The sequence below is a fragment of the Ostrea edulis genome, chromosome 3 (assembly GCF_947568905.1).
Source record: "Ostrea edulis chromosome 3, xbOstEdul1.1, whole genome shotgun sequence".
Classification (NCBI taxonomy): Eukaryota; Metazoa; Mollusca; class Bivalvia; order Ostreida; family Ostreidae; genus Ostrea; species Ostrea edulis.
In genome coordinates, this window is record NC_079166.1 from 34090151 (window position 1) to 34117650 (window position 27500).

At 34.4% G+C, this 27500-nt stretch overlaps 1 protein-coding gene and 1 long non-coding RNA gene across 2 annotated transcripts in view; one reads left to right on the forward strand and one right to left on the reverse strand.

Annotated features, from left to right (window-relative positions):
* The window catches only part of LOC130053379 (uncharacterized), a 50029-nt gene extending 46783 nt beyond the window's left edge, over positions 1 to 3246 (reverse strand). Inside the window, exon 1 of the long non-coding RNA XR_008801950.1 lies at positions 3178 to 3246. This is a non-coding gene — a long non-coding RNA (uncharacterized LOC130053379). The remainder of the gene's footprint in view (positions 1 to 3177) is intronic.
* A 2065-nt stretch (positions 3247 to 5311) lies between these two features.
* Positions 5312 to 27500, forward strand: part of LOC130053380 (uncharacterized) — a 36396-nt gene continuing 14207 nt past the window's right edge. The window contains exons 1-4 of the mRNA XM_056160524.1: positions 5312 to 5487; positions 21890 to 22000; positions 23189 to 23299; positions 24674 to 24784. Of these exons, the coding sequence (XP_056016499.1) occupies positions 5448 to 5487; positions 21890 to 22000; positions 23189 to 23299; positions 24674 to 24784 (373 nt within the window). The 5' untranslated portion in view covers positions 5312 to 5447. The remainder of the gene's footprint in view (positions 5488 to 21889; positions 22001 to 23188; positions 23300 to 24673; positions 24785 to 27500) is intronic.

The following is a 27500-nucleotide window of genomic DNA, read 5'->3' on the forward strand; positions in this document are numbered from 1 at the left end:
ATGAGTGTAATTTTAAAAAATCTTCTTCTTTACTCCTGGACATCAAGAAGCCAAACTGTGGGCATAATTATAATGAGCATTGAGCCTTCTACCAAAATTGTGAAATTCATGGCCCCTGGGGCAGGGATTTTTGTGTTAGGGTGGGGCTCTATTGGTCATATAGTGAAAATGTAGAAATTCTTTGAAAATCTTCTCTGTCTCTGGGTATTAAGTAGACAAACTAATAGCATGGTAATGATGAGCAAGGATGCCTCTTCATACCCCCCGCAACAAGTTGTGGGGGGTATACTGGAATCGAGTTGTCTGTCTGTCCGTCCGTCTGTCCGTCCGTCCGTCTGTAGACGCAATGGTTTCCGGGCTCTAAAGCATTATCCTTTCCACCTACCGTCACCATATCATATATATGGACTACCCATGGGATGAAGATGTTCCCTATCGATTTTGGGGTCAAAAGGTCAAAGGTCAAGCACACTGGACATCGAAGTAGCAATATGGTTTCCGGGCTCTAAAGTGTTATCCTTTCCACCTACAGTCACCATATCATACATATGGACTACCCATAGGATGAAGATGTTTCCTATCGATTTTGGGGTCAAAAGGTCAAAGGTCAAGCGCACTGGACATTGAAGTAGCAATATGGTTTCCGGGCTCTAAAGCGTTATCCTTTCCACCTACAGTCACCATATCAAACATATGGACTACCCATAGGATGAAGATGTTCCCTATCGATTTTGGGGTCAAAAGGTCAAAGGTCAAGCGCACTGGACATTGAAGTAGCAATATGGTTTCCGGGCTCTAAAGCGTTATCCTTTCCACCTACAGTCACCATATCATATATATGGACTACTAATGGGATGAAGATGATCCCTATCGATTTTGGGGTAAAAAGGTTAAAGGTCAAGCGCACTGGACATTGAAGTAGCAATATGGTTTCCAGGCTCTAATGCGTTATCCTTTCCACCTGCAGTCACCATATCATATATATGGACTACTAATGGGATGAAGATGATCCCTATCGATTTTGGGGTCAAAAGATCAAAGGTCACGCGCACTGGACATTGAAGTAGCAATATGGTTTCCGGGCTCTAAAACGTTATCCTTTCCACCTACAGTCACCATATCATACATATGGACTACCCATGGGATGAAGATGTTCCCTATCGACTTCGGGTCAAAAGGTCAAAGGTCATGCGCACTGGACATCGAAGTAGCAACACTCAGAAAAGAGGTAGTTTATACCTATTACCAACATCCTTTGGGAGATTGGGGTAAGCGGGGGGTATTCTTAGTGAGCATTGCTCACAGTACCTCTTGTTAAAAATTGTGAAATTCATGGCCCCTGGATCAGGGGTTCTGGTGCTAGGGTGGGGCTCTATAAGTCATATAGTGAAAATGCATTATTTCTTTGAAAATATTCTTCTCTGTCCTTGGGTATTAAGTAGACAAACCAATAGCATGATTATGATGAGCAAGGATGCCTCTTTCAAAATTGTGAAAATTATGGCCCCTGGGTCAGGGGTTCTGGTATTAGGGTGGGGCCCTATTGATCATATAGTGAAAATGCATTTTATTTCTTTGAAAATCTTCTCCTCTGCTGCTGGGTATTAAGTAGACAAACTAATAGTATGATAATGATGATCAAGGATGCTTCTTTCAAAACTGAAATTTATGGCCCCTGGGTCAGGGGTTCTGGTGCAAAGGCGGGGCTGACCACATAGCTATTCAATGTTTCTTCCATCCAAAAGTAAAATTCTTATATTTAAACACAAACCTAATTCAAACATTGGAAGGTTGTTACATGATACTCAGGTGACCTATAAGGCCCCTGGGCCTCTTGTTTTTTCATATACACTATAGAAAAACTAAGTCATTAAATGTATTTATTTCTGATGTAGCTTACCATCTATATAGATATAAAATGCATTGTAGGTTATACTCACTTGATGAAACTTGTTATAATATTTTTCACCATGTCCAATTTTCAGTAATGACAAATGCTTATATTTTGAAAAATCTCAATTCACTTGCTGACAATAAACGTTTTGAAAATTTCATCTATTCTATGTTCAAAGTATATATTATTGAAATTTGACACTTTTTGTTGTATCTGTTATTTGTTAAGATGAAAATTGAAGTAAATGAGATTTAAAACTTTGAAAAAAAATATTTAGATAATGAATTTTTTGTCACGTGATAGATGTATGGATAAAAGGTACCAAAAGTCTCCGAAATGCAGAATCGCGGCCAAACATCCCGTTCCAACTTTAGCCCAAAGCGTTCTGTTGTCGATGAGAACCGTTCGGTCCCTATCTCAAAGTGTTCTTTTCTCGTTCAGCGTTCGTTCCCCAAATAAAGCCGTTCGTTTCCAAAACCGTTTCAATGGTGTAGTAGTACGCTGCAGAATTTGTACAATTTGCATCACCAATACTTACTATAAACTAATTACAAGCCTTGTTTCCATGACAGACAACTGTTTCATTAATGAGCAAGTGAAAATATCGAACAGAGACCTATCTCTTATAAATCCGACGAAGACTACAAATTACAAGATGGGTAAAGGCGGACCCTTGGATATACAAGAAGTGGGATCAGGTGCCTATGAGGAGATAACCAGATACATCCGCCGAGATATATGTATCTTGATCAAGTAAACAGAGTAATATGTAGTCAAAATCAGTATGTAAAGAACGTCATAGAATTGGTATTAGTCACACCAGACATGAATTGAGCAAATAAAGTGACCCAAAACTTGTAATTGTCACATTTTGTTCATATTATACCAAACAAATTTCAAACAAAAAGGAACATATCATATGAACACTGTATCATCATATCAGGTTTAAGCTTTCCGGTACAGTTCACTGTGTGTTATCCAAGTTCTTTCCTATGAAGATAAGTACTGTAAGAATTTTAGACATGTTTAGAAACCTCAGCAATAAATTCGAAGAAGAAATGCTGTGAATGCCGAAATCAGTTTCAATACTTGTTCATTCTATGTAAATCGCTGTAAATCATGGAAAGGAAATGGTAAAATGTTTTATATATTAGAATAATGTACGGATCTTTTAAATGTCTTCTATTGTGTAATCCGTGGTCATACCTATATCATTTTACAAACAATCACATACAAATAGAATGTAAACATTTCAAATTTCAAAAATACTGTTACAATTTTACCTTTCTGTGTGTATAGATGATAAACTTCTCGTCTGGGGTTTCGCAGGGTACGTACTGATCCTTCGAACTACAAAATACTAATAACATGTAATCGTGCAACGAACCTCTATATTTCGTGTTGTTATCTATTAAGCTTTACACGCCGTGGCTTGACGACACATAATTAGCAACGGTATCAACGAGTGGAGGTAAGTTCCATGTATTGGATTCAATTTTTGATTTTGATGAAATATTCAGTCTACTGAAACGATCTTTTTTGTACATTACCCTCTCACAATTAATGAAATGGATACTATTTAAGATTATAGCAGCGGTTTTATTCGTAGTAGTAGCCATTTTCATGAATATGTTTATTTTAAAACGTCCAGTAAAAACGAAGATAAAGCTATGAGTATGGTGTGTTATGAGCATATTGTAATTAATTGTAATTGTAATTAAATGATTTATGTAGCACCCTATCAACATTAGTTCTCTAAAACGCTTTACAAATGTGAGAGGAAAGATAATATAAAATCGATTTGAACATGCATGTGAATAAAATATTCATAGTGTCAAAATTAATATGCATAATTATTATTATCAATATTATAGCGCGCAATGTAATGATACAATTACCCAAATAACATTGAAAACAACCCTTAGGAATAATTGAATACAAAGCAGGGACATAAGTATAATAACACACTACAGTTCAAATAGCAACTGAAGGTTGTTGGTTTTTTCCTTGTAAAACTGTAACAGCACTTAAGAGCTGTAATGTAAGAGCACTAAGTATGTAACAAAATAATTAATAAATTACAAATTAAACGCTAATTTAAAAAGATGTTTTGAGATCCGCTTTAAAACTAGACAGTGAAGTACATTGCTTGAGTTCAAATGGCAGAGAGTTCCAGAGACTCTGTTCCGCCTTATCCAAACGTCGATCCTCATATGTTTCCGTACGTGTCCGAGGTACCTGGAGAAGATGCAGATATTCGGGTCTTAGTGATTGTGTGGAATTGTAAACTGTAAAAATAGCCTTTCTGTAAACTGGAGATAGGTTGTTGAGAGTTTTGAAAGTATGAAGAAGGATCTTATATTGAATTATGTATTCAACTTGAATTCCCTAACCTACTTATAAAAGCATATTCCTGACTATGAAAGCGGGTAATCTGATATAGATTAAATATATGAAGCATTTTGATGAAAATGCATCTGAATGCATTGTCAAAATTCAAAACAAAAACAAAAATACAAACCAGTGTTTGTCAATGCACTCTCTACTTTTTCACTTAGAAATTGAAATGATATTCTCTTTTCCATCTTCTTTGGATTAGATTTTACAGCTTGAACATGTTTTCATGATAAAAGAAGCAAAACGTACAGATTGTTTCTTAGTTATAATAAATCTTTAAATGCATTGCCTCACACACATGGTCTATCAACTTCACACAAAAAACAGGTAAGGATTTTGCTTTAAAAAAAGAAGAAAATTTTGCATTTAGATGTTTAGATGATATAAGAATCAAATATATAGTTTGTTTTCGCCAATTATGTAGGATCCATGGATATTTAAAGGGACAACATTAATGAGTCATACGCTTGCAAAATTCGTTTCATCATAATTGACCAATTATTTAAGAATCAGTGTATTATGCACATGTAAACGTGATTGAGGAATCATATCGGTATGTTCCCCAAACGTCAACTGAACAAAAACAGCCAGGGGACTCTTTTGCCAATCGTTCTAAATATAACAATATCAAAAGAAGAAAAGTTCGATTTTACATTAAAGAAGGTTAATCAAAAGGACCAATTCACAAATTGGAAAGCGGTCATCCTTTTACTTGTAAATAAAAGGTTTATATTTATTTTCATCAAATTATAAATGTAATGGTGAAATGTTTACATGTATTTAGATTCGAAAATGACTCCTGAAGTTCAAGGACAGTTTGAATGAGTTTGTGTATTTCATAAAAGTGAAAAACAATATAAACACGAGATATGGCTTTTAAGTAAACGAGCAGTTAATTAACATTTGAGTTGTAGAATCAAAGAGGGATTTAAATATGTTAAAGTCAGCATTGCTATAGGTAATCATATTGGATTTGTAAAAAGGTAAATATATTAAACTAGCCTATTCCTTTCAGCTGAAGAGAGATTGTCGAAAGATTTGGATGATGAAAATATATGCCAAGGTTAGATAAGACCTGAATGCCAATAACTCCACTAGTGAGAACGAAACCTCAACATTTGCGTCGTATCTCTAGAAGGCCGAAACTGCAACACACATGAATACTGAAAATAAACCGTCGCCACCAAACAAATCAGGTAGGCGTTATGATTGTGATGCGATTGTGAGGTAAAACGTTATTGGAGCCGAAATTGCATACGGAATATGAAAATAAGATAAATGGAAATTTAGTTAGAGTTTCGAATACTCACAGAAAGTGCAAATATTCAACACACAGCTAACTATCCATGTGTAATACACCCCGAGGGTCGATTAAAGACATGATTGGGTTAATGAAAAAAGTAATCCGTAGTCAAAATCGTTATGTAAGGAACGGTATAACAAGTCGGTTATTACAAAGGGGTTTTTTTCGGTGTAGGAAAAAGAATTTATATCAGGTGTAATCAATACATAAGGGGTGCATTTCAAGTATATTTAGTAAACCAAAAGTTGTGAATCTAAGTTGCGTTTGGTTCCCCACCGCATATATATGAATCCTCATATACTCTAATATAGATGTGAATAATCCTCTATCTTGATCAGGTAATGGATTATTTCCTACGCAGCACAATAGGGGGCAAATGGAAATTTCGCCGAAAATACGCAATTGAAAAACATCATTTATCAGGAGGGATGGAATATCCTGGAACTTTACTGATATTGGATCAAAATACGATGGACTATGATACATATTCAGGACGATCATATTTTCTATTTAGGTTGATCACGTGTTCGACGTCACGTGGTTTTAGCAAATATGCCTGTGATATTGAGGTCATCAATAAATTTCGCCATTGCAAGGACATGATATGATTGATATTCAAACTTTAATTCATAAATGTTTAAACAAATGTTGTTCTGAAAACGCTATGGAATTCTACAGATTTCGATTTATAATTGTTGAAATAATATTAAATTAGTGAATTGCATGTTAAAATTTTGCCGGTCAATTAACTGCACTTTAAGGTAACTCCCTATTCGCATTATTATCTGCTAAAAGTTTGAAATGTTTATTTATTTCAATTTATGAGAGTTACAACTGATAAATTATCAAATAAAATATATAAGTCATAACACTTTTTAAGATGAGAGACATACATGTATAAAATCATTTATCAAATTCCGAAAATTTCACTTTTTCTTCAGCAGCATTATCAAAATTTCACAAAACTGGTTAAAACGATATAATAGTATGCATGATAATTTCATGAAACTCTTTACAGACTTTTCAAAATTTTTGTAAAAATTAAATCAAGAAAATCTAACGCATAATAAACTTGATAAAGGATTCAATGAAAACAAAGTTGTTTCCCTTGGATTCAATATTTTGAAACATATTATTGATTATCTATACATAACATAGACTTTTGAAATATTTTATGTTTAACAAGATTTTTTTTTACAATATCCATTGGAATAGACTACAATAAAATGTACGTTTCTATGATGCATAAATCTAAATAAATCGTTGACATCACAGAAGGATGAAACTACATTAATTTGAAATGTTATTTCTAAAAGTTTATCAGGAGAGCAGTACTTTTCAAATAGTTTGATATTTGGTTCACTTTAAAAAAGCCATTGTTGTGCATTGAGGGTATGCGCTTGCAATAAATTTGTAAGACCCACCCATCTGCTCATTTATTGACAAATAAAGCATTAATGTTTTCCTACGGGATACAAGTAAAGTATTTCAGTGAATTTATGAGAAAAACATTGTTCTAAAACTGATAGTCTTAAAGATAACTGCAATCATTTTTCCATTTAAGTGTAAAATAGCTTTTTCATTTAAGAAAACACAGTTGATCCGCCACTTACTGCAAATGAAATACGTTAGACTATCATGATGGCACATTGCGATCAATATGTTGCTTATATCTCAAGGTATCAGATTGTATTAACGATAACAAAAAAACTCCGTTTAACGTTAAGTTTATGTATAGTGTTATACTTCCGTGAATTTGAGAAACATAAATAATTTCATTTCATGATATATTGAAGGATTGTGATATTTTGTTGTTTATGTTCGATTCCACAATTCACATCCCTGTATAGATTAGAACACAACCCCTTACTAGAACCTTAACAGTGTTGCGTAGTCAAACCAGCATACAAAGTAAAGCCAAGCAGTTATTATGAATTATGCCACACAGCATTTCTCTTAACGAAACGTAGTATTTGCAAATGAAAGATAAAGTTAACGAACAGTGATCAATCTCATAACTCCTATAAGCAATAGAAAATAGATAGTTGGGCAAACACGGACCCATGGACACACCAGAGGTGGGATCAGGTGCCTCGAAGGAGTAAGCATCCCCTGTTGACCGGTCACACCCACCGTGAGCCCTACAACTTGATCAGGTAAACGGAATTATCCCCAGTCAAAATCAGTGTGCCAAGAACGGCCTAACAATTACTATGAAACACGCCAGACAGCATTTGAGCCTATGATAGGTTGTATTGATGAACTAGATCGTTATAACGACCATAGAATTTGCGAAATTCTGACTTCAATCGAGACTGTTGAAACCCCTCTACCATCAACTTGTTTGTCAGTAACTTGCCTCGATTTAAAACTGATTATACGCAAAACAAACTCTTATGTATCGAATCAGTTGAGATATAAACACCATATGCAGGTGATAATGGTATACTGCTACATAAATATGGGAAGTTGACGATGGCGAAGCTGAAATCATCCCGTTTGTCATAGAGTTGAGTTGTCAGTTTGCCGTTAAATAAAATATCTATGATAACGACAACTGTATTTGCAATTTGCTAGTTTTAAACGAGATTGTGAAAATCCCTGTCCCATCAACTTATTTTTCATGACCCTACTTCGATTTAGAATTTGATCATACGATGAATATTCTCTTGTGTAGCAAATCAGTACTTTGCCGTTTACGTCTATCTCCAGAAAATTATCCAAATATGAATCCAATGTACACGACTAAAGCCAAACATATCAATTATTAGTTTCTTAAGTGTCACCTCATCGATGAAAATATACGACATACATTTTTAAAAATTCATATTTGTTTATCTGTGTAAACAATGTAACTTTCAGATGATTTTAATAAAATCATAATTGTATTTCTGGTCAAACAATTATTGAAAGCATGCTTATTGATCTGCAAGTGTTTAAGAATGATAGTATAAACTTAATAGTTAGTAATATGAAGCTTTTTTGTAAGAAAAAAAATCATTGCAAATTCCTTATAAATATATTCATTAGAAAGAAAAGGTAACTCATGTTACAATCAACATCAAAAGGAGAGATAGATCATGCTGCAGTCAAGTAAAAAGGGTGGGAAAAAAAGAAACCTACCTCATTATAATTTAATTGGGGGCTGGGAAACGTATTGATTTTGGGACCAAAGTGGTGTCTTTTATTTCGATTTCACTAGAGTATTTCGAATCAACATACAAATGAAGGTGAATATTGGTGATAGATAGAACGAATACAAACCTATCTTTCGGTCAAATGATGACTGACGTGTTTCATATCGATTGTTGGGCCGTTCTCTACACACTGATTTTGATTACAGATTACTCTGTTTGCCTGGTTGGGATGTGGAGCTTACGGCGGATGTTATTGGTCGACAGGAACTTCTTACCTCTGGGAACTTGATTCCATTTCTGGTATATCCAGGTGTCCGTGTTTGCCTAACTCATAATTTTGTATTCCTTTTACAATTTGTGAGATTGATCACTGTTCTTTATATATACCTTGTCAATCATGGGATATTGTAAGGGATTTGTTTAAACATGTTTAAAAATAGCATTGAATCAAATTGCTTATGGAAGACTAACAAAGGAATGGAACAGGTAGACCATTTAAGTGAAAGGTGAAGATAGCAAACAATCCAATAACTCATATAAGCAATACAACATAGAGAGGTAGGGCAAATATGGATTCCTGAGTCTCCCAGGGGTGGAATCAGGTGTCTAAGAAGAGTAAGTATCCTCTGTCGACCTGTCACACTCGCCGTGAACCCTATATCTTGATCATATAAACGAAGCTATCCGTAATCAAAATCAGTGTGCCAAGAACGGCCGAACAATCGGTATGAAACACGTCAGACAGCATTTGACCCAATGTTAGGTTATATTGGCAAACTAGATCTTTATTATGATCAAACAATTTGCGAACTGATGACTTTAAACAGGACAGTTGAAACCCCCGCACCATAAACTTGTTAGTCAATATCCTGTCCAGATTTTAAAAACTATTATATTCGGAATAAGCTCTTGTGTATCGATTTGGTTTAGAGATATAAACACCATATGTTGGTAGTAATCGAATATTGCTACATAAATATGGGAAGCTGATGATGGGGAATCTGAAATCACACCGTTTATGATAAAGTTGAGTTGTTAGTTTGCCGTTAATATCTATTTTCAATAACATATCTGAGTTAAAAGCAGAAGTATTTTATTAGATGAATTTGACTTCACTTTTTTTGGCACGCTGTGTTTAGCTATAATAGCTCTTCAACTTCATTGTTATTTCGGATTTCAAACATTTCGGTTGAGCATCACTGAAGAGACTGCGCATCTGGTGCATCAAAATTGGTACCGTATAAGTTTTACAATATGAATGAAAATAATTAATTGTTAATATATAAAACGTCGTCGATAAATATAATTGTCGCATTGAAAGCCACGGCAAAATAATTTCCTTCTGATATAGAAGTTTTTTAATAAATCCTGTTTCATAAGAATAGTTAACTTTGCAAAACTAAGACATTTTTACTGCCTTCAAAGGAGCACAGTTCGTATCCAAGAGAATTCCAAATGACTATTGGAATACCTATTCAACAAAGACTACGAAGATATTGTCAATGAGGAGCTCTGGCATAGTTTTTTTTTTAATTCAACTGCAGAGTACTCGTGCGTGGAGTCCGAGTAGATTTTTTGTGGACTGATCACTTGAGAGGAATGTTTCCGTTTTTCATTTGTGTTGAAGAAGCCTAGTTTTAATTTATCGTGAGGATTGGCCGTGTGAAATGCTGAAAAGTCCTATATTTTGATGTTGATTTGAGAGTTTCATTGAATGCGGTTAATTGGTCGGGTGATTATCAAGCAATCCTCTCATCGTAAGCTTTCAGCAAAACTTATCCACGTTATGTTACAATCATACATCTTTTAAAACATAATCGTGAAATGCTTCCTTATCAAATTGCATGTATGTATAAAAAAAAGTTTTCTGTGACCAACTGTTAATTCTGTGTGTTAAGCTTTTGATAGGAAAGTCGGCTTGTAGAAATGATATGGCTTATAGTGAGATGTTACATAACGTCTGTAATTTATACAAAGGTGGTACAGATGTCTTAGTTTTGCAAAGTTAAATATTATTATGTAGCTTTCATATTTGTAATCTCAAATTGTATTACCCTAGTTCTTTAGAATATACCTATGCCATTGTGGATAAAGAATTTCTTTAAAAAGTCCTTAAAAAATGCAATAAATCTCCAAAAAGAGTAAGGGTCAAATGCGTTACATCTGCTTGTCCTTATACTGTGTCTTACATTATATACATAGATCAGATATTGCTGTATTATTTTCTGATGTTCAAACCATTGCTTATAACCAAATGTACCGGGAAATTGATTTTTGAAAACAAAAAGCTTTGTTACACAGATGTTAAACAAATTAAAGTCAATACATTATAGATTGGATTGCTATACTTTGTGATTTGATATTTGCTCTATCCAACGAGTAGAAATGATGATTATTTTTTTTTTGGTGAGGCTTACCAAGCGATTAAATCACCACTGCATCTCTTTTGGTTTACCTTTCTGTGACTTACACGTTATGTCAGCAAGTGCAAAGTTATTCTCTCGCGATTTGTGTACATATTTTTGGTACCCTTTAAAAATAATTAGACCTAATTACAGTGTCGCTTCGTTTTTCTAATCATTTTTCCGATGAGCTATTGTTTGATAAAAAAAACCTATAAAGATATCAATATTTTGTTTATACATTAAATTTCATAAATGTTGTTGAAAGGATTTTTTAAAAATCTGTTGTTTTTTTTTTTTTTTTTTTATTCTTGATCCTATGATAAACACGAAAACAAACTAGTGAATATTGAAGAGGAATGATCTCAAAAGTAATCCGGACCGGCATTGTTATATAAAATGGGAATTTGATAGAACTATATCAAACTAGCAATATGCACCACGAATGAATTAAAACGCGTTATTTCTAATTCAGACATTTCCCCAATCTTAGGTTTGAAATCAGATTGTGCTGCTGCAGCAAATTTAAAACATCATTGAGAGTATTTGCAAAAATGTAGCTCTTTGGGAGCTTTTACCATAAACCAAAGAGTTCGGGATCAACCCTTATAATACCCTTTTTTCACTTCAGATGCAGATTCAGTAAATGATTCAAGAGTGTCTTGAAACGAGAGTATCAAGATAAAATGTTAATAATTTTCATGTTAAGTTTTGAGTCGGCTCTTTGACAATGCAGAGATATACGTCCCACAATCATGTACACGAAAAGTTGCCCTGTTAATTGAATGCTTCTATAAGAAACAGCTACAGTTCTGCAGCTACAATGAGAAGTCTTCACAAAGACGTATTTGTGTCCAGCAACTATGTTCATATCAAAATGTCTGTTGCAAAAACTGAAGTGTTAGGTATATATCTTTTACCTTCCCCTCCTTTTGGTATTTTCTAGCGTCATACTCTACACGTTGTGTTACATGGTTTTTATTTCTTCTATTTTTAGTGTTATATAGAAAATGTGTTTGATGCTTACCTCGGGTGAGATGCATGAACATTTTTTTTATGTTTTACTGATCACGGGCTTTCATGTTTTCATACCGAAGCTTGTGGTATACATGTGGTATAAATTGCTTTTAGTGGCTATGTCTCAAAGTAGGATGATTAGTAAAATTTGCAGTGCATCGAAAAGTGACACAAGGTGCAATTACATGAGTAAATATATCTAGTAAACACTTGGAATGTTCAATTAAAAATATCTTTGGAAGACTGATAACATATCTAATCAATTATATGAAGAACATTGCGTGAAAATATGGATATTACATGCAATTGATTGCTATTCAAAAATGTTATCATTTGATCACATCCATCTCCATTTCAGATGTCCTTCTACTGATAACAAGAACGGCACTAAATGATGTATTGATTGCACGTTATTCAATGTTTCAATTTTGCTAATTTGTTGTCCTTACTCAGCCAGTCCCAGGAACGTTTTAATTTAAAGGGACTCCTGAATTGCCTTGTGTTGCTTTTGTTGAGTATACACTCGGGGAAATAAATCATCATGTTATGTTCATTCGCCATAACATACCTCTTATAGAAATGACCAATTGGTTGTAATTTGAGAAAATGGTAACACGGTAACAAGGTATCAACAAGAATACATACAAAACAAATAAAAGACGTACATACATCCACAGAGAGAGAGAGAGAGAGAGAGAGAGAGAGAGAGAGAGAGAGAGATGCTATCTTCATTTTTTCACTTAAAAGATCAATAGCTTACCGACGTTGTCTATAATTTAGTTTTCATTTAACTTCAATATCGCAGTTAACCTGCTCATTTTTCTGGTGTAAGCCCGTACCATTTTTCGTAACCATGTGAGTTCTTAAAGTATATGCTTGATTTGTTCCTTGTATGAATGTTCATATTGACCTATTTCATTACTTTAGTAAACATGCATTAGAGGAAACCTATTCACCAAGATGTTGCTACGACAGAAGCAAGTGCTCAATGTTCATATTTAGAAGTCGATTTGCACGACAGTTTATTGAATTTATTCCCTCAATGTTTCTTAAGGTGGAAAGACACACTTCGTGATATTTTTTATCTGTACCAGTTACTAATACATTCATACTGCATATTGTCTAAACAATATGACATCTTACAATTTTGCATTACGCTCACTTTGAAGGGATTCGGTGTCCAAAAACTGAACATCTTATATATCTTGAAAACGATAAACATTTTCTTAAACGTTGTAGAACAAATGTTATAGATAATGGCATGACCTATTCCACAATGTCGACTTTTGGGGGTCAGTCCCTTAAATAAAGGGTCGAGAAAGGTCTAAAGTAGTTTCTAAATATCTCAAATGCTAAATAAAATGTTGAGCATTATTGAAGCGAACTTGTTTGTTGTGATGATTTTGAACTGCTGTTTCAGCTAACATATAATCGATTACGTACATATACTAGCGGAAAAAAGAAACTGTGCATTATAGAATTTAGTATACATTTTTTATGTATATTGTTTATATCTATAAAATTTAAACAATTGATAACGGTGATGTTTTTTAACAACATCGGAGAGTACCCGATTCAGATGCACTGACTTTTTCATGGTTAGTGAACACAAGTCATGTTGTTTATTGAAGTGTTCGTACGCACGAGTTTTACTGACCAATACTGTTTGGAGTAAGAAGTGAAAAAGGTTCGTTTGGAAACTATTCGTTAAGGAAAGCACTTTAGTTTTGACAAAATATACCCTTCTGTCACGCCACGACTCAGCGAAAACCAAAGTAATCGTCCTGTTGGAATGCTTCATGCTAGAATGTCACAAAGTATTGTAGCAAGACATTTTGGAGTTCACCGGAACACCATTCAGTCATTGTATAGACCTTTCCAACAACCTGGTAACACTTGGGATCGACCGTTCTGTGCGTCCTCGTGTGACGTCGCGTCGACAGAACAACCACATTAGACTTGTGCACATCAGAAATCGTTTCCAGACAGCAAGTTTGACTGCTCGTAACATTCCTGGACTTCGACCAATTAGTCCAAGAACTATGCGTAATCGTCTGGGCGAGTACGATATTAGACCAAGACGTCCAGCGGTGCGCCCAATACTGCTTCAATGTCATCGTATCGCTAGACTAGCATGGTGCAGACGACATCTGCGATTCAGAATACAGGACTGGACAATATTCTGTTCACTGATGAATCCAGAATTCATTTGGATAGCAATGACGGTCGTTGTAGAGTTTATCGTCACGTTGGGGAGCGGTACCAGAACGTTTGTGTTGTGCAACGTTGACAATTTGGTGGAGGTAGCGTTATGGTGTGGGGTGGAATAACATCACTTGGAAGGACCCCTCTACAAATTTTCAATGGAAATATCACCGACGTACGCTATCGAGGTCTATGCCGTTTACCAAATCAGCCAATGACATTAGCTGACTTAGGCCAGGCTTTAACCAACATCTGGCACAACATCCATCAAGCATTTCTGAACACTTTAGTGGTACCAATAATGCGCCGTTACCAAGCATGCGTGTTTGCAAATGTGGTCACACGCGTTATTAACTTTGTTAATTCAAGTTCGAATACCAATATATTTCGAGCGTGCTGAAATTGATCTTATTCGACGTTAACATTAATGGATTATGAAATTTACAAATTACAAAAAATAAAATGTGTTCATTGTTATTTTTCATTATTTTTTCATATATTAAATAACACACAGTTTATTTTTTCCGCTAGTATATATGTAAGGGATTTTCAAGGAAATGCTGTTCGAAATTTTAAGTTTTCTATCTCTTAAACGAAAAATATTTGGCACGAACTGGTCAAAATGTCACTTTAAACAACATGTCATTTTGGTCTTGCATTCACTATCAAGCACTTTGGGGGATGGTCCCTACAACTGGATACCCTATCTCTCTTGAAAAATAGATACATTTTGTTAAAGAGATACTAAAGTTCATTTTGGTGAAACATTGTACATATATCCCCCAAAACCACCTTACTTCTTTCAAATAAGATTAAAACGATATATGATTGCTATTTTTCAACTTAGAAATGACTGTGTTTGTCAAAAGTTACACTAAGAGCCAACTTGCATAGCAGATTGAATTTTGTCCAGGAAGCAAAAGTTCAGAGAACATAATTTGAAAATTATAATCGTTTCGAATTTGGAAATAAATGCTTTTCATTCATTTTACAGAAAATAACTCGTATGAGTGATTTGGACTCATTTTGATTTTTTTCAATATCTTTCGAAGAAAATGACCTTTGCTATCCCTTTAAACGTTATGGAACAAATATTATGGATCATGAGAAGACCAATTCGATAATATCAAGTTTTGGGGGCCAGTGCCTTCAATTATTGAAGGGGCGGAGAGGGGTCAAAGGTATTTTCTAAATATCTCAAAAACTATAACACAAGTTGTTGATAACTAGAAGATATATTCACGCATATCAAGTTGTAGAGACCAGTCCTTTATATAAGTGGCTTAAATGGGTCAAAAGTAGTTTCTAAATATCTCGAAAACTAGAAAGGAATTTTGACCACATCATTTCAAAATCAAACAGAAGACCAATTTCGATGCTTGGAACGAGATCATGGCCATTTAAGATATTTCGTGTGCAACTTTACAGTGATTCTATGATTTATTATTGTTGAAGTCTTCCGTTTCCAAACATTTGTTTTCTCGTTTATTATTCTTTCTACCAATATTTGTGCACACGATTTCTCGGACACACGTCGGTCCTTTTTCATCACATTTAAAGGAATGATAATTAGTTATTTGAAATTGATATATATATTGTTTTATTTTGATTTCCTCAATTATAACCAAAGATAAATAAAAGACGAATGCTGTCTGACATGTTTCATACACATTGTTAGGCCGTTCTTGGCACACTGATTGTCACTGGATGACTCCGTTTACCTGATCAGGATATAGGGCTCACGGCGGGTGTGACCGGTCGACAGGGGATGCTTATTCCTCCTTGGCACCTGGTCCCACCTTTGGTGTGTCCAGGGTCCGTGTTTGCCCAACTATCTATTTTGTATTGCTTAGAGGAGTTATGAGATTGATCACTGTTCGTTATCTTCGCCCTTCATGTTGACGTTTTCCCGATTTTTAGAAGGTTACATTGTCCACTAGTGATCTCGGAAAGTATTTAGAACATCAAGTTGAAACTTGCAGCAATTGTTGGGTTGAGTTTGGAGATGTGCTAAATTGCATTCAAACTTTTAATGCAAAAATCGTTAGAGCTAGGTAGGGTATATAATGACAAGATCTATTCGGTGATACTAAGTTTTATGGACCAGTCCCTTAGGAAAGGTGGAGATAACGAACAGTGATCAGGACTGAGAAGAGTCAAAGGCATTTCTAAATAACTTAAATGCTAAAACTTATTTGTTAAGCATTATTGAAGCAAAGATGTTTGTTGTAAGGTATAGCAACTCCTGATGTTAGCAAAATTATCACTGGTTACGTAATAGGGAATCTACGAACCTTTTCTTAAATGATACCAAAAAAAATATCAAGAAATATAAAACATAAACTCGTGATATTCTGAATCTTACAAAGATGCATTCTTCACCATTTGTCTTGCGTTTACTTGTAAAGAATTCAAGGAATGGCCCATATAACTAAATATCCTATACATTTTGTTAAGAGTTTGGTTTAGATAATGGTAAAAAATCTTCAACGATATCAAGTTCAAGGGTCCAGTCCCTCGAATAAAGGACCAAAAGGGGCCAAAGATATTTTCTAAATATCCCAAAAACTAATCAGAATGTGTTACATGCACGTCTTTAAGTATGGGTTCACGTAAAAATCAGGCAGAGAGTGATAGGTAGACTGTCAGGGATTGAGCCGATGCTATATATATATAGCAATATTCTGTATAGGAACTTCTTCGGTGATATTATTTCTTTCATATGACGCATTTTCACAGAAGTGTGTTACGTAAAATAGAACACCCATGTCCTGATCAAAATTTACTCATAAAAATGTTATATATTCTTAGAGGATTTCAAACATTTCGGTTGAGCATCACTGAAGGGATATCATTTGTCGAAATGCGAACCTGGTGCATCAAAATTGGTACCGTATAAGTTTTACATTAAATGACAATACTATAACTTTAAAACTTTCTCTCATGACAGGTGAAGATAACGAACAGTGATCAATCTCATAACTCCTACAAGCAATACAAAATAAATAGTCGGGCAAACACGGACCCCTGGACGCACCAGAGGTGGGATCTGGAGTCGTATGCATACACATTCTTAAGTTCTTAATCATATACTCAAGTATGAATTTCCTGCTTAGCAGGTTGAGATTTTACTTAGCATATTGCTTAGCAGATTGCATAAAACTTCTTAACTCTTAAGTATATGCTTAGTATATGTTTAAAGTTAAGCATGGTCTTTACTTGCTTAAGCATATTGCTTAGCAAGAACAAAATGGCTGACAGAAAACAGAGAACATTCAAACCACGAATTAATCCCTTAGAATCAATGACAGCAGCAGAACTGCAGCATAGATTTAAATTTGACCAGGAAGGAATTGAATTTATAACAGATTTAATTCAAAATGACATTATGCCTTTGACCAACAGAAATCACAGTGTACCTGCAATTGTGCAAGTCCCATGTCAATCCATGCCCATGGGAATTCCAACAGACTGTTGGAATAACTGATCACCAAAGACCACGAAGATATTGTCAATGAGAAACACTAGCATTTATTTTATTTCAACATCAGAGTACTTGTGCGTGGAATCAGAATGCTGTTTAACAAAGAAAGTTTTCGAATGACTGATCACTAGATATGAATATTTCCGTTTTCTATTTTTGATGACGAAGCAACTGCCTATGGAGTTAAAAAGTCTAGTCTTTCATTTACCGTGAGGAATGGTCGTGTATAGTGTTGAAAAGGCATAGGTTTTAATGTTATTGATTTGGGAAAAGTTCTGCGATTTCAAGTTTTCTAAAAGTTCTTTAGAATGTTTTAGAATCCACATTTGATTAACACCACTTCTGGCATATGTAATCACACAGTAAGTTTGACGTTTCTCCTTCACAGATGTTAATATTTTCGTGAGGAGAAAATAAAGGGGCTTGATAGATCACTTACTGGATCCAGCAATTTATCTTTGTTCGTAAGGGTTTTTATGTAGTTTAGGAATCAACTGTCCAGCATAGGTACGATAACTCATATTGATTCGACCCATTGATTGGGATATTAAATGTGTTTAAAACTGAAGCATTGTTTATATAAAGTGAAGAAGAAGGCTACTCTTTTCTACTTTATGTTATCACAGAAATTTCTGCTGTCACAGTGAGTATTTGTTATGTGTTACCATGGTAACCGTTGCTGTAGTTAACTAAAGGTTTTTTTAATCGAAAAACATCCATACTTTAAGACATTTTTTTCTCGAAACAGCAAACACTTTCAATAAAGTTTTTTTAAATTAGGCTGATAAAGGACATGCTAGTGAATAATTTCTAATCAATGTTTGTTTTATAAAGTTTTGAGTGTGCTATAAAATATATGAAAATTGTGAAAAATGACGGGAAAATTATATATTATCATGTTTTTATGTTTTCTTTTACATGCAAACTATTCAACAAGTACACTTTTCTGTCATTTTCTAGTAATTATCATATCTAATCATATCTAACATGACCTTCTTTGTGTTTACATCCCATAATGATATGTCTATAGACGTAAATGCGAGAAACGAGTCTAAGGTATTTTCTAAATATCTGATAAACCAAAACAATTTGTGAGGCGTTATTGAACCAAAGTTTTTTATTTCCTACAGAAGCATATTGTTACCAAGATATATTAATTTTGCTGTCAAATGATATTATTTTTTATTTGTTGTACATAGGAGATATTAAGACGTAAGAATGAGATACTAAGTTGTAGATACGAGATACTAAGTCGATACTATGAGATAATGTATCGTACGTACCAGATACCAAATTGTACGAACGACATGATAAGTCATAATATACGAGATAATAAGTCGTATGAATAACGTATATTGAATCCTACGTACTACATTTCTATTTCGAGATACTAAGAAATCATAAGGAGATAATATGTCATACAAATGGCATAATAAGTAGTACGTACGAGTACCAACTAATATGTCGAATTAATAAGATATTGAGGCAAACGAAGAACACAACAAGTCCTAATAACGAGATACTAAGTCATACGAACGGGATATCTTGAAAAAATATCAAGAAAAAGGTACACGGTCTCATGGCGTGTCTGAATAGCCCAATTGGTGTTGCAATTATTAACTTTTATCTTGCCTAAGTTATGAAATATTGATTAACTGTTTAGCTCACCGATAAACAATATTTCTTGCGTTTTTATCGCTCTATATTTAAGAATCCTGGTGCTCATTCCTATCATGTATATTCGTTCTTCACTAATTGCATTATCCCTGTCAAGATCTTATCTCAACAGAAATCCGACGGAAGACCCATCCGTTGCTCTCAACCAGATCTTGTCTAGTTATCGTTATTTTTCTTACACGTCAAAGGATTTTCATGAAATTTTCAGGGATGGTAGATTAGAGTAAATGTCATTTGACTTGTTGACCCAACTTCCGGTCCAAGACATCGCCGATTTTCGATTTTTGAGAGGGTCTTAATGTCCCGGATTTTTCTTCGAAACCTTTCACGATAGGAGGCTAAAATGTTCAAGATTGTAGAGATGTATCTATGCACATATCAAGAATTTCATGAATGTTTCTCAAACTGCGTCGACGCTCGCATGGGTGCGAAAATTGAGCTAAAAAAACCACCTGATTTTCAGCACGTCTAAATCATATCTTTTTATTCTTAAATATTTGTTAAAAGATCTAAAAGAAAAATGGTACAGTTTAGCGAGATGTCCCAAGCGATATCAAAGAAGGCCCGCTGAACTAATGGCTAGCCTGAACAGTTGATTTTGTGCCGCAATCAATAACCTTTTACTCGAAAATTTTTTGACAAGACATCCAGTTTCACCAGCTCTAGCTACATGTAACGATATCAAGATATAGGTCCGAGGCCTCGTGGGTCGTCTGAACAGTTGGATTAGTGTCACAATCAAAAACTTTTTTCATGAAAAACTTTTGATAAGACGTATAGAACAAAAGTTCAATTTTGCAAGATCTTTCGAGCGATATTAGGAAAACGACGCGTGGGCCTCATACTCACCTGAACAATAGAATTTATATTGCAATCAATATTTTTTTCATCAGGAACTTTGTATGTACCACGTAGAATATCTTCGAAGCTCATGATTTTTGTATCCACCTACGGACGTGGTTTCGTTCAGGAACGACAATGATTGCCATTGTGAACTGTAGGTAGCGTTGTTGAAAAGGTTCAAAGACTTAAAGATGACTCGTGATAAGCTTCTCGACAAAGCTTCCCTGAGAGGGATAATTGCAGCGGGCAGTTTATAAGCAATATTTACTGCTTCGCTAGTAAGTTACAATATGGATATTCTAGTTATGTAATCACGCACCTTAAGCAACAGCGAGCGTGTTTCGATCTCTACACGATCAGTATGTAAAGAGTTTGGTCTTAATAATCATAGAATAAATGTTTTAACGATGCATAGCTCATCATAATACATTACTTAAGAAAGCCTATTAGTATTAAGTAAAAAAATATTTTACATTCCAAAACATCGTAATTACTAGATAATTATCTCGTAATTATGTGAACTTATTTCATATTTACGAGAAATTATCTAAGGATTATGAGATAATTATCTCAAAATTACGAGAAATTATCCCATTATTAGAGATAACTATCTCGAATTTACGAGGGGAAAACTCGTGATTAAGAGATAATTATTGATTAATATTATTTTTAAGGAATGAGAAATTATTATTTTTTTTTACATGATACTAACAGGCTTGCTTAATTACAATTATATACGGTTGCTCATTATTTCCAGCGAAAAAAGATAACAAAGGATTAATTCGGGGTAACAAAACATATTGGTTTGGATCTGGTTTGATTCTTTACAAAAGTTCACCTGTAAGTGTTCTGCATTGTCAACTCAGAATGAGTAAATGCAACTGATTATAATATGTGGTCAAAGACGTAATTCTTTATTCGACTCTTACATCGATGTACGTTCGTGAATGACTAAGATAACGAAAAGTTATCAATCTCATGACTAATATCAAAAATTAATCCCTGGATATACCAGAGGTGGAATCTGGTGTCCAGAAGTAAGCATCCCTTGTCGACCAGTTACATCCATCGTGAATCCTATATTTTGAACAGGTAAAGCTAGTAATCCGTAGTCAAAATCAGTGTATCAAGACCGGTTTAACAATTACACCAAGTCAGACAGTATTTGATTCAATGATAGGTTGTGTTGGCAAACTAGATTATTGTAACGACTATGAAATTTGTGAAATGTTGACTTTAAACCTTTCTAACAACAACTTGTTTGGGAGTAACTTATCTTGGTTTAAAAATTGATCATATGCAGAAGAAGATCTTGCGTATCAAATCTGTTGTGAGAGATATGATGTTGAAATCATGATGGATAAAGTTGTGATTATGAGATAATTGTAATTTAATATTATATCTTAGGAATGTGAATTTATCATTATTTATATTATACTAACAGTCTTTTATAATTACAAATATCAACGATGCAGTTGCTCATTATTTCCAGTAATGCTATTGTCAAGAAGTACGTTTCTTTTTAATCAGATACGGAACAGGAGTCATCGACCGACACGCATGGGGAATCAACTGAACAAAGAAACAAGGAAGCCTCAGCTGACAGTGCAGTCAACAAAGAGGACAAAAGCTTAATTCGGGGTAACAAAAAAGATAAAATGGTCTGGAACTAATTAGAGTCTTTACAAACATTCACTTGTAAGCGTTCTGCATTGTCAACGAAGGCTGAGTAAATACAATTGATTGTAATATGTTGTCATCAACGTAATTGTTTATTAGACCTCTCACATCGATATACTACCGTGAATGACTAAGGTAACGAAAGGTTATCAATCTCAACTCCTATAAGGCATTATAAATAGATCGTGGGACAAACACTGAACCCTAAATATACATGTACCAGAGGTGGAATCAGGTGTCCAGAAGTAAGCATCCCCTGTCGACCGGTCACACCCATTGTGAATCCTATATTTTGAACAGGTAAAGATAATAATCCGTAGTCAAAATCACTGTGTCAGGACCGGTCTAACAATTACACTAAATCAAACAATATTTGACCCAAAGAGAGGTTGTGTTGGCAAACTAGATTATTGTAACGACTATGGGATTTGCGAAATGCTGACTTTAAGCCCCTGTAACATCAACGTGTTTGAGAGTAACTTATCTTGGTTTAATTATTGATCATATGCAGAAGAAGCTCTTGCGTATCAAATCTGTTGTGAGAGATATGAACACCATATGCAAGTGAAAATGGAATATTCTTACATACATATTAAAAATTGACGACGGAGAAGTTGAAATCATCCCGTTTGTCATAAAGTTGAAGGTGAAATCATGTCGTTTGTCATAAATTTTAGTTGGTTTGTTGTTGTTTTTGTTTTTTGTTGTTGTTTTTTTTTGGGGGGGGGGGGGTTGCCGTTGATATTTATTTTCAATAAGATATCCAAATACAAAGCAGATGTGGAGGACTCTGTGGTATCTTTTTTCGAGTTCACATGGATATATCGAATCGATATCAATGCAAATGCTGATAGGTAATATATAAAATACCGTCAATAGATTTAAATATCGAGAATTATCTCATTACTACGAGATCAATCTCTGACAATTACGAGAAATTACCTCCTTAATACGAGATGGTGATGTCGAAATCGTGAGGGGAAAATTCGTGATTATGATAATATAATAATTTGATATCATACCTAGGGAATGTGAATTTATCACTATTCATATTAACTAACAGGCGTTGATAATTACAACTATCAAGACTGTAGTTGCTCATGACTTCCAGCTATGTTATTGTCAAGAGGTACGTTTCTTTTTAATCAGATAAGGAACAGGAGTCATCGGCCGTTACGCATGGGGAAACAACTGGACAAAGAAATCAGAAACCCTTAGTTATCGGTGCAGTCAACAAAGAGGGTAAAGGATCAATTCAGGGTAACAAAAAAACTATTAGTTTGGATCTGATTAAAGTCTTTACGAAACGTTCACCTGTAAGCGTTCTGCATTATCAACTAAGATCTAGTAAATGTAATTGATTTTGATATGTTGTCATAGACGTAAATCTTTATTAGACCTCTTACATCGATGTACTACCGTGATTGGCTAAGACAACAAAACATTATCAGTCTCATAACTAATATAAGGAATTAAAATAGAGCGTCGGTCAAACACGGATCCCTGGATATACCAGAGGTGGAACCTGGTGTCCAGAAGTAAGTTTCCCCTGTCGACCGGTCACATCCATTGTGAGTCCTATATTTTGAACAGGTAAAGCTAGTAATCCGTAGTCGAAACCAGTGTGTCAGGACCGGTCTAACAATTACACTAAATCAGAGAGTATTTGACCAAATGATAGGTTGTGTTGGCAAACTAGATTATTGTAACGACTATGGAATTTGCGAAATGCTGACTTTAAACCCCTGTAACATCAATGTGTTTGAGAGTAACTTATCTTGGTTTAAAAATCGATCATATGCAGAAGAAGATCTTGCGTATCAAATCTGTTGTGAGATATATGAACACCATATGCAGGTGATAATGGAATATTCTGATATAAATATTGGAAATTGACGAGGAAGAAGTTGAAATCATCCCATTTGTTATAAAGGTGAGGGCGAAATCATGTTGTTCGTCATAAATGTGAGTTGTTGTTTCGCCGTAGATATTTATTTTCAATACGATATCCAAGTACAAAGCAGATGTGGAGGATTGTTATGTCGTTTATTTCGACTTCATAGGGATATATCGAATCAATATGAATAAGAATGCTTATTGGTAATACCAAAAATGTCGTCAATATATCTAAATGTCGGGAAATTATCTCGTTGATAGGAGATTATTATCTGAAAAATTACGAGAAATTTTCTCCTTATTAAGAGGTAAGTATATCGAACTTACAAGGGAAAAAAGCCATGACTACGAGATAATTATAATTTAATATTTTATTAAGGGAATGTGAATGTTTTATTATTTATATTATAATAACAGGATTTTGTAATTACAACTATCTATGGTACGGTTGCTCATTATTTTCAGCTACATTTATGTTATTTTAAACAAAGATGACAAAGGATCAATTCAGGGTAACAAAAAAAGACTCTACAAAAACCTTATCTTTATGCGGGGTAAATGTAATTGATTATAAAATGTGGCCTTAGACGTAATTCTTAATAGACCCATTGCAACGATGTGCTAACATGAATAGCTAGGATAACGAAAGGTGATCAATCTCATAACTAATATAAGGAATATAAAAGATAGAGAGTGTGGCAAACACGGACTCCTGGATGTACGTTTCTTTTTATTCAGATCAGGAAGAAGAGTCATCAACCACCGCACATGGGGAAACAACAGGAGAAAGAAATGAGAAAGATTTAGTTATTAGTGCGGTGAACAAAGATGATAAAGGATCAGATCAGGGTAACAAAAACAAAAAGTTCGCCGATAATCGTTATGCATTGTCATTTAAGGCTGAGTAAATGCAACTGATTATGATATGTGGTCAAAGACGTAATTCTTTATTAGACCTCTTACAATGATGATCTAACATCAATGGCTAAGATAACGAAGTTATCAATCTCCTAACCCCTATACGGAATTAAAAAAATAGATATATTGAATCGATATGAATAAAATTGTCTATTGGTAATACACAAAACGCCGTCGATATATCTAAATGTTGAGTTGAAGGCCACTGCAAGATATTTTTTCTCATCTCGTGTAGAAGTTTTTGAATAAAATCTCCATGATGCATGTATCTTTCAAGCATGATGAGCTCTGTATGACATTTCATGTTTTCCAATGGTACATATCCGATCTTATTTACAATCAGGCTAACTCCCAATTTAATAAACATCTATGTTAAGATATGAACTAAATTATTGAAGGAAAATATATACGTAATTGTTTAAGATGCAAACTAAAAAAAATAAGAAAAAAGTGTAACGCAATGGGATTCGAACTATGACAAAAATAACCACAGCCAGTGGTGCATTTGACAGATGTACTCTAAGCATAAGTATATATAAAAAAATCAAAAACAGTTCCCAAAATGTTTTTTCGGTTTTTGTGGATTTCAACCGAGAGGCAGATGTGTCCTTCAAACATGTTATTGTACATGGTTCTTACGATTGTTACATATCCAAATATAAAACAAAACAAATCTCGGGAGCAGACGTGCCTTAAAGGACGTCGAAGCCATGGTTTATTCTTTCTTTCTCTCCTCCCCTGAAATATTGTATGAATAATGAATAAAATTATATTATTAAAACATTATACATCTAAATATGCAAATACACCTTGTAATAAGAAATGAGCAAAAAATGTAGACAAACAGTTTACATCAATTACAGAAGTTGCGAAAAAGGTTGCTGACTAGAGCGTTGTACAGTTGATATATAATTAGAATATATATATATTAGAATTAAACACCGGGACAAAGGTTTAGTTTACTATAGTCACATATGATGCAACTGTCTGTTGTACCATCCTGCTACATCCCTTAGGTAGCGAAAGTAAAGAATATGTACTGTAATCAGGGTATGTCATAATGAAAAATGGTGTTTGTGATTTTTCCAGCAACTAATCGGGAAATATAAAGGTTCTGGGGACAGATATCACAAAGCTCGGTACAAAGCAGAATATTGTAGTCGATCGCTGAATTCCACAACGCATTTCGGATATAGCGACTGATCCTAAACTAGTAGTTGAAATGTGCCCACAAATGTGTGTGAATTTGTTTGCACATATGAGGCAAAATGTCGGAGTAGAATAAGGAATAGTTCATAGTTTGGTAATGAATTTTAAAAAAATCTATATCATGGCCGTTAGAATAAAAAATTTCAGATAGCTTGTAGAGGTCTCCTTTTTGTAATAGTTTTGAATTGGAGGTAGTAAGGATCTGAGAGCAGCCGTCAACGTGTTGAGTATAGATGGAAATCTATGATTGCTGTTTTGACACTTCTTTTCCATAGGCACTTTGGCGGAAACTAAACATTTTGCAGATAATGTAAGAGATACTAGTGGAGATTACACATGAAAAGTAGACCGATCGCATCCTGGGTAACACCAAGATGTTTGAGGTCGGGAGACTGCATATAAGAAAACTGTTAGTGTTGAAATATCTTCTTGGCAAGGGTTGTTGGTGTTTAACTCGCATAATTGGTAAAACGTTGGAGTTTTCATTTGTCTATTTCAATGATGTATTTAAGGTGGGGATGGTTTTTTCATTGATAACCACCAAATAAAGGAATATTGAAAGTATTATAGAGAGGATGAATTTTACGGGTTGTAAATTTCACGATTTTTCTTAATTAGACACAATCGCGTGTTCATGAATTTCGTCGATTTGAATCACTGAAAAAAAACCACCCCCACCTTAAATTTACCACACCATGTAGGAACAGACACAATTCTATTTTTCCATTTGAAGATAACCAACTTTTAAGCGAGAAATAGGCAAACAAAGAGGTATTAATCCAGTTCGTTCATTGTTACCCAAGTTTTTTGTAGGCAGACAGCTATTTTGTGTCATTTTATACGTTTTTATCACTTTTAGCAATGTTTTGTATTTTGACGGAGTAGTGGGTCAGCTCGCATATCATGATGCCAAATTAATATATCCAATGTTTACTAGTATCCTGATCCCCCTACATATACTTTTCTGTATTTTTGTACATACAACTGTTAGTTTTTAGCGGCATTTACATAATAAATGACAATTTTCTATTCAAACGGTGTTTGTCGTTTGCCTGCCTTAAACAAACACTGTGAAAAGAAAACCTGTATCTGGCGAGGCGAAGCACACCATGTATTTTTCCGTATCATATCACTAACTAACTGTGTAACGAATTTATCACGTCGAAGATCTCTAATTGTATATGTGTGGATCTATATCATACAACTTAATCAAATGTCTTTCCTTTTGTTTAAGAATACTTGAAACATCGAACCCGACAATAAATTACTCGCTCAATACGGATTTTTCTCGCATGATGCGGGGTGGGTTTTTTTTTCACGGCGTCATGTGACCAAGACCTGACCAATTAGATTTCAACAATTTTGTCTGAGGCGTGATAAAATCCCAATATGTCAGGTAGCCTAAATAAACCTGATACCCCTTTTTAACAAAATTTTC